The sequence below is a fragment of the Notamacropus eugenii genome, chromosome 6, assembly GCF_028372415.1.
Source record: "Notamacropus eugenii isolate mMacEug1 chromosome 6, mMacEug1.pri_v2, whole genome shotgun sequence".
Taxonomy (NCBI): domain Eukaryota; kingdom Metazoa; phylum Chordata; class Mammalia; order Diprotodontia; family Macropodidae; genus Notamacropus; species Notamacropus eugenii.
Window position 1 is genome coordinate 140,323,229 of NC_092877.1, and position 11,739 is coordinate 140,334,967.

Below are 11,739 nucleotides of genomic sequence, written 5' to 3' on the forward strand. Positions count from 1 at the left end.
GTTTGGCATTAGATTTACAGTTTGGCAAAATAATGGGTAGAGTATTGAGGAAAATGCAGATATCTAAGATGGGGACTCAAGAATGTCCTACTAGGCAAAACTTGATACTTGTCATAATGGGTAAAGCAAATGCAATCAAACTCTGGGATTTAAGTAAGCTATGTGACTATAAGATTTTACTTTTGCAAAATTGGCTGACATTCCCTGGCATAAAGTACAGTATAATGATATGGCAGCCAAAGTAGAAATTAATTTTAAATCTAAATTTTCTCTAAAGGGAACAAATAATGTGTTAATTAAATGTCTAAATTACATCATAGTGCAAGTAATTCCCTCTTAGAATACAAGTTGGTCAAAATACGAGAAGAAACAGTGGAAGGAAAAAGAGTCTAAGTTAATCCTTAGACAAATACAGCTGGAAGAAAGTTTCTTAAAGATTTATAGTACAACATTGTAATAAAATCCATAATTGAACCCCAGCATATGAATGAGTAATTTTCCAAAAAGTGGTCTCTAAATTGGCTTTAATTTCAGAAGGCATTTTCCCAAAGAAAAATATTACGGAAATGGTGGTTATGGTCCCCAGGCTAGTCCACAGCACAGCAACCAGAAAGTGCTTTGAAGTAATTGGCCCAGTATTAATAGCTAGAGAGCTTAAGCACAGTGTCTGATAATCAAACCTTTGTGCCTACATGTGCTGGGCACTGGAGATACATAGATAAAATAGTTCCTGCCCTTACAGAACTTATATTCTGTGCCAGAAAATAGCTTGTACAGTGATTGGTAAAAACCTTTTTTAAAGAATTCCACCTTGGGATAAATTCCTCTTCCACCAGTCAAAGCTACTAGTAATGATTTGCATGGTGTGGTTAAGAAAAGGAAAGCAGATAGGATTAATTTTAGCCAGGTTGGAGAACCTGGACCTTCGAGCCACACGTGGCCCTCTAGGTCCTCAAGTGCATTTCTTTGACTGAATCCAAACTTCGTAGAACATATCCCAAGTCTTTCTTTTTTCTTTTCCTTAGCCCACTTTTTTGAGTCTAAATCAGTGTCTACAAGTGTGTCCAGGTCACCCAGGTTCTTTCACTAGAACCTGCTATCCCCTTGAGCTCTCTTCTAGTTCTGAATATAGTTATATTCAGTTAAATTCCTAGAAAAAGTTATTTTCTACACACATTTCTTCTGTTTTTTTCTTCTGTCATTTCTTAGCCCATGTCATTCAGCTGAAACTTCTCCCTGGTTAACATCTCTTAATCACCAGATCTAATGGGCATTTCTTTTTTCATCCGTCTCGCCATCTCTGCTGCATTCAGCATTCTTGACTAACCTCTCTTTCTAATTCTTTCCTCAGTTTTCATGACAGTACTCTCCTGGTTCTCCTTTGCTGGCTCTTTGCTTCTACTACTTAGCTATGCCCCAAGGTTCTGCTTTGTACCAACTTCTGTATATTCTCTCCCTTGGTGATTTCGTTAGCTCTCATGGATTTAATTATATTCTCTGGGCACCCAGCTCCCAGATCTACATATCCAGCCTTAGTCTCTGCCCTGCACTCTAGCATCACATCTCCAACTGCCTATTTAGAACATTTAAAATGTGTGTCCTGGAAAGCATTTTAAATTCACCGTATATCAAACAGAACTCATTATTTTCCTCCTCAAACTCACTCTTCTGAACTTCCCTGTTTCTTACAAAAGCACCATTATCCTACTAGTCTCAGAGGATTACAAATTTGGCATCTTACCGTGACTCTCTCCACCTCAGTTGACAAATCTTACCTCTTTTGTCTCTACAATTCTTTCTTGGCATCTAGTCCCTTAGTACTCCCACAGCTATCACCTAGTTCAGGCCTTCAGCACCTCTCTGGTATGTGGTGGCACATGTGGCAAGTCTTATTTATTTTGCAAATCCTATACTTAGACATATGAAGTATGCTGAGTATGTAAAACTTAAAATTATTTCTAAATTTTTTTTATTTACAGTAATGTAATGTGTTTATGAAGGTGTATATATATATATGTGTGTGTGTGTGTGTGTGTGTATGTATAAAATGGCTTATCTAGCAAAATTCAAGGCACAGTAAAAGGCCTTAACATACTTTGGAAACCATTGGTCTAGCCTTGCTGTTGCACATGTCCTGTATGTCATATCCCATGCCAGAAATCTTTTTCTGATTCTCCCAATGTCTAGGGTTGAAGCGTCCTTCAAACCTAAACCACCATATATTCTGTCTCCCCCAGTAAAATATAAGTAAGGTCCTTGAGAGCGGGGCTTATTTGATATTTGATTCACTTGGTATCCCCAAGATACATCATAGTGCCTAGCCATAGAGTAGATTTTTAATGCTTGTTAGTTGATTTTTCCCTTAATAAAGATTTAAACCCTTGAACCTCAACGCTAGCAAGAAATAGTGGTTCTTTGGATATACAAAACCTTTTTTACATTTCAGAGGAATTCTGGGCTTTAATTGTATCCAACTGTGGGAAAAATAACAAACTGGTTCTCAGGAAATTGAGAGTACTACTAAAATACCAGTACTGAGGATCCCAGGAAATAGGAGTATTTATCTTTTTTCTTCTTGAATTTCATTCTGGATCAGCCCAGAGGATGAGGTGAGAAGTAGGGTTGAAGATGGTCCAAGGTACCAACCAACCAGTGTTGGGAATGGAAATCCCAGGTTAGTGAGTTTTTAGGGACATGTGCCCTTTGCCAAAAATTAAATAGTTTAATAACGAGAAAAAGATTTCTGATTCTTAGTATTTGGTGTTGGGTTGTTTTTTTTTTTAAAGTGGGCAAGACTAATTATTTTCTCTTGCCATCCTGAAAGCATATTTGAAAAAAACAAATGGTTAACAAAATTTAATTCTTAGAAAAGGATAATATATATTTGTATTACCATGTGTTGGTAATTTTTACATAAGTTTGCTTCCTTCTAAAACATAACTTAATTCCATTACTTTAATCCAAGTAGCTGCCAGTCACTATGATCTTTCAGTGCCAAGAATGCTTTTTTTGGTACTTGTCATTATTGAGTAAATTTTGCAGTTTTCTGTATAACTACTTGATTGCCATTTTTCATTTACAGTATGATAGTTATACAGGTTGATTTAATCTTATGTCATAAAATTTGTGTGGAGGTAATTTAGCAAAAATTTAACAGATGCTTAATAAATACTGTGTCTTTTTCTATGTATTGAGAGTCAGCAGGGTGTACAAAGACTTTGGAAGCCAGAGAAAAACCTGTATTCAAATTCTGGTTCTGACATTACCCTTGTGACTAAGCAGACCACTGAACCTATTTAACTCTTATCTGTAAAAGAGACACTTAGCCTTGATAGCCTGTACTAGCCTATCCTACTAATAGATGTTCTCATTAGGAGACGCAGGAGTTTCCTCTTAAAATAAGAAATCGTAAGCTAAATGTTCACTATATGCTTAATATAAGGAAAATCAGATTTACAGATGGAATGGACTGTAAATTGTAATTTCTGGCTTCTCCGTAACCTAAATAGTAAGTAGCAGTGGTGAAATTTCAACCTGAGTAGTTTTCTTGACTCCAGAGCCAACATCCTTCTCACTGTACCTGATCCATAGCACTATCCATGAGTGATCTAGCTTTTAAAAAAACCTTTTCTATAATTCACACTTTTTATATTGCTTTAAGGCTTATAAAGCAATTTCCTTACTTAAAAAAATCTGCAGTGGGTAGGTCTTGCAAGTGTTATTCCTATCTTACAGATGAGGAAACTGAGACCCAGAACAATTAGATGACTTGCCCACCACATAAGTAGGCAGTAGCCAGGGAGATTTTGAACCCAAATCTTTATTCCAAGTCCAAAAAGCTCTCCACCTAGCTGTTAGAAATCTAGCATATCAAACTCATTGTTAAAAATGTCATTAATCAGAATCCTTAATTACTAGCTTGTCCATGATATGACCAAGACAAGTGTATTCTGTTGTATTCTTCTGAGGCAATAGATGAAACACTTGTACTTGAAAGAGAAGGGAAATGACTACTAACTTTACTACTTTCTACCTGATGATTTCCTGCTTATCTCATCAGAGGGAGGACCTCCACAACACTGTGCCTGCATAGTGTGAGAGACTGAACCCAGATTGTATCCCTCTAGAGCTGTGAGAGCAGTGGAATTCAGATTACCAAACTGTATTAGGCACAATTGGCAAAGATTCCTAGGTGAAATGGGTGAAAAGAGTGTGTGCCCTCACAGATTGAGAGTGCAACAGTCTTGTTAAGAAATTCTGAACTTACTCTCCTCACCACCCACTACCCCCAACAACAAAAAATTCAATTACACATAGTATTTAGGTTAGAATTCTATACTTGAGGGAATTTGTGGATTAAATACAATTTTGAGGGTCACCCTAGACATTGTTTAAAGGAAAAGTATTTGTCTACTTTGAAATAGCTGACTTAAAAATAAACATTTGTAACATAGCCCATTTTGAAGTTGGGAATTATCTGTATCTGGTTATGTAGCAAGCCAAAACTTGTGCAATTTTTTTTCAATCTCTAGGCCTAATCACATTTCTGATTTAATTGTCATCAGCCTTATGTATTAAGGAAGTAATAACAATTTACATTTATATAGCGCTTACTACGTGCCAGGCATCATACAGTTTTTATCTCATTGGATCCTCACAACAACCCTGGGAGGTGCGATTGTTGACTCCATTTTACTGATGAGGCAAACAGTTAAGAGTTTAAGTTAAGCCCAAAACTAATAAGTGTCTGAGGCAAAGTTGGGGCTTCCTGGCACTACTTTGTCTACTATTTTCTAAATAACTAGCAAAGCAATTATAGTAATTAGAATAAGATCTAAATTGCTTGCTTTATCAAACCAAACCATTTTAATCATTTAGTTTTATGCCAAGAAACTTTTGTTTCTCTCAAAAAATTAAGCATTTAATAATTTTTAAACAACTGGAAAATCTGATAGGACTTGTTTTCAGCTGTTATATTTAGTATTGTTATTTTTAATATTGATAACTTGGTAGATTTTTTTTTTTTTATAAAATAGCTTTTATCCTTAGATTTTTATTTAATACAATACTACTAGTTTTGTGCCGATTTATACATTATAGTGGCTTTTTCATTCTGTAATAGATTATTTAGAATATCTTTGGCTTTAACATAGCATTAAAACTAAATCATTTTTTGTCAAGATTTTTCTAACAGTAATTTGCTAAAAAAGTAGAGACTAGGAATAAGCATTTTAAGGTTACTTATATATGTACAACACATCTTAAAATATCTTCATAAATTAGTATGTCATAGATTTGAAATTTTACTTGTACAAACTCAGTTTGTTACTGATAGGTTCTGGCAGCAACAGCAAGAGAAGTAGTCGAGTAAACTAAGTGTTAAGACAAGGCCGTCATGACCTTGGCGAACGTTCTTCAAGAGAATGGTTCTTTTCCAGTCTTTTTATACCAGTAACTTGATAACATAAATATGAAATTCAGTCAGATTTTAAACTCTGGGTACCCGAGTAACAGTTGCAGAGCCCTTTCCATTTGTCTTTTTAAGAGAGGATGTAGGGGCCTGAGGTATAATCCAGAGGAAGATTCCAAGGGGACAGCCACTGCAGGATCTCACTGTTCCTACAGCAGCAATCCCAGAGGAATAGGTTAGGAATAATGGCATGTATAGAACACTTTAAAATCTTCCAAGCACAGAGTATTAGGAGCAAACTGAGGTTCAGTAAAATTATTGCTCGTGGTCACACAGTTAGTGTCCGAAGACAGATAACAGTATTTAGTGTGTAGGCCCGTGGTGCCCAAGTTCAGTCTATCCTGAGTCTTTGATGGAGTTTAATTTTAATCATTTGTCTTAACTCAGAGCAAGGAATCTAAAATTCTCAGCCACCACAGCAATAGTGTTGTGCACAATATAATATTAATCATAGAATTAACGAGTACCCTGACAAATTTCCAATGTAAATTAGTTGTTATGGAAACCATGACTTTTGGCTGTTAAAGATGTACCCCAGAGTTAGGCTTTTCCCTTCTTTGTAGAGAAAAACCAAATGAAAAGGGCAGTTTTTCCTCCTTTCATTTGGGAATCTCTCCCAAAGACCAAATGTGTCATATCCAGACCTCTGTCAGCCTAATATCTGTACAGTCTGGTGACAACTGAAAAAAGAATGGCTATTTCATCTGCTACTTTATTGGAAAGCATCATGAATTAGGATACAGGTTTTATGATCCCAAAAGCAATGGGACAATTAACAATTGCTTATTCTATGTCCTTCATTAAGCCTTGAGAGAGGGCATGGCTTAACTTTTTGAAAGTTTCTTGAAATGCAAACCAAATTCTCTATCTTGGGAGCTGTGTACAAAACATCTTGTACTCACCACAGTGAATTTATCAGATTTTCCAGCACAAGTTATAAGTACAACTAAGAATTAATTATTCTCTTAGTACCATATCACATCTTCTATTTGAGGGATCACTTTAATGAAAGCAGTTATATAGCAGGGTTTGATACTTGCAGCCTATTCCAGAGGCTGGCTGTGTAACCATGGGCAAGACTTTTAACCTCTCTGAAACCTTAGTTTCTTCATCTGTAAATGAGAAAGATAGAGGTAGCATATCACAGGGTTGTTGTGAGGTAACATGTTAAAAAGTGTTATTTAAAGCATTTTACAAACCTTGAAGTATTATTAGATGCAAACTGTTGTTAATGGTTTGAGCATTGAAAATTACACAGTTTTTTCCATCTCTTTAACACATGTGACTTGTCTTTTACACTTGTTTTTAACTTATTTTTCAAATGAAGGAATCAAAAATTTTTACGTAGTTGGATTAGGTTTTAATATTGAATACTTCTGAAAAAGTTTACTATTCTACTGGAAAGGTAGTGGTCAGCATTTAAAAAGAGTAGTCTAGTTCTTTGCTCCAGCAAGTATTGGAGAGAGCAGGCTGCTCAGTAAAATGACAAGAGGCCTGTCCAGAAATGATCCTCAGATTCACAAATGGTATGAAGTGTTTTCTTTAGCTTGTCAGAATGATGGCTATTCTACTACGATTAATCATACCACTAACAGTGCTTCATTTTGATAGTCCCACATCGGTCACTGAGCACAACTAAAGCTAATGCTACCCCCTGAGAGCATCATCAAAGCACTGGATTTAAAAAAAAAAAATTTGCATAATGGAAAATTGAGTCTTGCATTACTTTGGACCAAGGGAATTAAATTGAAATTTTAACCTTGATTAAGCAGATCACCAGGCTTGACAGTACAGTAGTAGCTAATCTAGTCATCAAACAGAATGACCTGGTGGCAAGACATCCTTTTTAAAAGAGTCAAGCTGATTCTTTATCAGTAGCCATCACATCCAAATCTAAGCTTTCCTCTCATAGAAAATGATGGATTTCATCTTGCATACTTAAGTCAGTCATAGCAAATCTTATTTTTCTTTTGCTGTCTAGTGTACTGCCAAGATTTCTGCAGCAATGATAGGTAGGAAGCAAATAAAAATTATTTCTGTGTCAGTCTGGTCAAACATTGTTTATCGGTCAACGATGTCTCTCTCTGCCTTGACAGCAGGTAGAAAATAATTTGGGAACTACCTAGATTGCAGCTAGTCATCATATGTTTTGATTCTAAATTATCACTGGAATTTTAATTGGAACAAATACTTCACTTACTGATTTTAACCACAATCCATCATTTGTTTTTTGTTTGGTAGTCAAGAATAAATTGTGTATATATATATTGAATTTAGTCTAGCATATTTCAGATACTGTGAGGGCACAGGAGTTAATGTGCTGAACAGCTTTACATTTCTTAGAAAGAAAATTTATTCAAACCAAAGAGTTAACTTACGTTAACTGGTTAACTTAACTTCTAGCTCAGGAAAAACACTATCCAATAAATCGCTTGCCTTCAGACCTTATTAAAATTCTTTATCAGCAAAATAAAGGGTCTTGAACATATCCTATGATTCTCGTTATTGATAGAAATACAATGAAGATGCCCGAAATTAGGGTGCTGTTTTTTAAAATGGCATGCTGCAGAGTTGGTTGTAGTTTGTGATACGTTGAACTCCAGAGTTGAACAAATGAGGAGTTTCTGTTGGACTTAACTGGCTGAGTCCCCCTTGGGTCTTTTTATGTGTCTGGATTTCAGTTTTCCTTATCTACAAAATGAGCTAGGTGATCTTTAAGGTCCTATCCAACTCAGATTCTGTGACCTTATACAGCATCTGGCTGTTACTTAAATAATTTGCAAGTATTCACATCTCGCAAGTAAAGGCTTTGCTATCTGGATTTGCCATTGGTTTCTTTACATGTGTTAACAAATAGATGATACCTCACAATGCCATTGTAGATTTGGGGAAATGTAGAGGAAACCTGTCTCTATTTAGTTGATACTTTGTTTTCATTGCCTCAATTTATTACCATAATCAAATTTCCAAAATGACACAATCTGAAACACTTTGTGCTTGCTAGCTAGCATTTATGTCTGCACAAGTCTGTTCCTGTAATGTACCCTGAGTATGCAAGGAAAGATACCTTTTCATACATATTGGTATTTATTAAATAAGCTGTAATATTTTCTTTGGGGCAACTTAACAGGCCAGCTTTCTGATGTAGAATCATAGAATTTCTAGCTAGAAGGAACCTTAAAGATCATCTAATTCAACCCCCTCATTTTACAGATGATGAAAACTGAGGTGAAGATGAAATGACTTTGTCCAAGGTCACAAAAATGTAAGCAGCTGAGCTCTAGTATTTGAACCCAGCTCATTGCACTATACCAAGCTGACCAGCAGGCATTTATTAAGCACTTAATCTAGGTTAGGCCCTGGGAGTATAAAGACCAAACTAAAAGTCCCTACCCTCAAGGACATAGTGGCAACATATACATACATAAGAATGTACAAATAAAACCAAGGCAAGTGGAGAGCAGGGAAGATCTTGGAGTTTAGGGAGATCTTCATGTTGGAAGTATTGACTGAGCAGAGTTTGGAAGGAAATTAGGTTCTGTAAAGGTAGAAGGCGGCTGGAAGTGCATTCCAGGCATGGGGAAGAGCTGATGCAAAGGCTTGGAGACAGAAGAATGGGCATCATGTTTTAGGAATGGCAGGAAAATCATTTTGGCTGAACCAGAGTATATGAAGAGGAGTAACATATAAGGTCTCCCTTCTTGATCTGCCAATTCTGTGACTTCACATATTTTTCCAGATATAAAATTAAGATAGCTTAGTGTGCTTAAGTATATCAAGTCCATTTGTTCTTGAATATAGAGTATTGAGGTGTTCTATTAAAAGAGTAACTTTTTCTATAACTGCCATTATATTCAATTTGTTTTTATTTCAGGAACAAGAGCTGAATGCCCGAACACGCGCCCTGCAAGCTGCTTCTGCTTCCTGTTCCTTTAGGCCCAATGGGTTTGATGACAATGACCCTCCAGGAAGCTGTGGACCAACAGGCGGAGGGGGAGGGGGCGGTTTCAGTACCATTGGCAGGCTAGTTTTTTGATCCTAAAAAGGAAAAGTCCAATCCTGAATGCACTGATTATAAAACAGCATCCAATACTTCTTATTATGACTGTTAAAATGTCAGATTGTATCAAACATATCTAGTTTTCTTTTCTCATTTGATCTCTATACTAAGAACCTACCCATTACTTGTTTTTATTTTCTTGACAATACCTTTATTTATTAACAAAGTGCATCATGGAAAAAAATCTACCTCTTAAAAGTCCATTTACTTTGATGGTTAGACGTGCTTGACCAAAAGAAAACATGAAACTTTCAAAGAAAATATAGACATGGCCCCTAATTAAGCTGCATTAAATTTAGTGGAGGCGATTAAACCGTCCTGCTTCTGTTCCTGCTGAGCAAAAGAAGGACGGTTTATTGTCCTTTTGAAAAGAAATCTGCATTGAACCAAGAAATGAGGAGGGTGGGAAGAGGTTTAAACGTATTTAAATGTATCATACGTAGTTATCCCATCATTAAATTTGTACGTCCTTGAAAATGCCAGAGGTGATGCAGTCTGTCATGGAGGCAATAACTTAACATTTGTCCTGCTGTAGTACCTTCCAGGTTAGTGCTCTTTAGAGACATTTTATTTACATTTGAAGTACAGATGTTTAAGGAAGAACATTTATAGAGATTTGCTAAATTGATTTCAGAAAAAAAATGCATGTCCTATAGGAGCAAAATTTTTAACTAGAATTTCCTAACTTTGTAGTATTTCTAATTGTTTAAGGATTTTAAAATTCTATTTCAGGGAGTATATCTGCTTCGTGTTTTGAAGGAGGTGGGTTCTGTATGTGCCTTGCAGTACTGTAATTAAAAATGGGAGTCTTTGGCTGCAGAAAATTTAAAGAACATAAAACCTTAGAAATTATCTTTTTTTTGTGTTGATGGTATTAGAATTATAACTTTTTGAAATATATTAGGTTTTCCAGAAGTAAAATCTGGTGGTTCTAAAAAAAAAAAAAAAAGGAAAAGGAAAAAAAAGATGTTTGGTAGTTTACTTTGAACTCCTAAAAGAATTCAGAAGAAATTATTCTAGGAAAGCATAATTTTTTTGAATTGCATTAACCAAACAAAATCCTGAGATTAAACATTGATCCCACATTTTTGGAACTGTAAATTTGTTTTATTTTTGGTTCAGATCTCATCTCTAATTGTGTTATATGTTTATATCTCTGTAGTAGTCTTGAAAATGGCAGAGTGTGGACTTATTGTCCTGTACCTTTACCTATCAGAAAACTCAAATCAGAACTTGTGCTTTCTTATTCTACACAGAATTTAAAATATTTACTTTTTAAAAGTAATCCTCCTGCTATGTTCTTATGATTTGATTGTTTCATCTATGTGCATAGTTTAAGGGAAGAGTGGAGTTGGGGAATTTGTCTTTTTTTCTTTGTTTTATGACAATAAGTAAAAAGTCCAAGTTTACAGAAAAAAGGGAAGGAACCCAAAAAATTGGTTTGAATTAAAGGCTGGAAATACTTTTGCAGAATTAATTGGTGTGAAGAGGCAGCATGACATAGTGGATAGAGACTGGCTTCTGAATCAATAAATATGGGTTCAGATCCATCCTCTAACATATACTTGATTTTGTGACCCTAGCCAAGTCATGTAACTTCTCAGGGCTCCTCAGACAACTCTTAGGACTGTATGTTAGCATGTTATGAATTGAAGGGAGTCCCTCTCTGAAAATTTTTCCCTACAAAGAGAAAAACAGTGATTTTGTCAAAGCTCTGTGTTGCTTTTCTTAAGATAAAGGAGTTGGCTGGGGTTTTATTATTCATCTTTGCTGTAGGTTTGAGCCTCTAAAGATAACTACAGCAAAATTGTGCTTGTATTAATGTTTGTAATTTGTGACAATAAAACATGAATTCTGAGTGGAGGCTTCCTCAGATAGAATGAATTCGTGGCCCAGGTTTGATAGAAAAGCAGAACAATGAATAGGAAAGGCCATGAACTTTACTCTGGAGATTTCCTATCTAATCCATCCTTGGCACATTGTCCACAGGTGACAAGATGACATTGTTCTCCTGATTGGGTGAGGGTTGTTATTGTAATAGTGGTTGGTTGGTTGGTTGGTTTTTGGAGAGGGAGGGGAAAGCAATTTAGATGCAAGCAAATTTTTTTTTTAGTTTGGTTTCAGCTAACTTTGAAGTCTGCTCTTCCAAGTAACTTTTGACATGAAAATAAAGAATTTATATCCAGTGAGATAATGTATGTAAAGGGCA

At 35.7% G+C, this 11,739-nt stretch overlaps 1 protein-coding gene across 5 annotated transcripts in view; it reads left to right on the top strand.

The window, feature by feature from the left end:
* USP38 (ubiquitin specific peptidase 38) overlaps positions 1 to 11,389 on the top strand; it is a 58,981-nt gene extending 47,592 nt beyond the window's left edge. For 4 of the 5 annotated variants that reach the window (XM_072621137.1, XM_072621136.1, XM_072621134.1 and 1 more), the window contains one exon: positions 9,345 to 11,389. In XM_072621137.1, the coding sequence (XP_072477238.1) occupies positions 9,345 to 9,506 (162 nt within the window). In that variant the 3' untranslated portion in view covers positions 9,507 to 11,389. Of the gene's footprint in view, positions 1 to 5,545; positions 5,646 to 9,344 lie in introns of all 5 variants that reach the window. The other variant, XM_072621135.1, reaches the window with a different exon arrangement.
* The last annotated feature ends 350 nt before the right edge of the window (positions 11,390 to 11,739 follow it).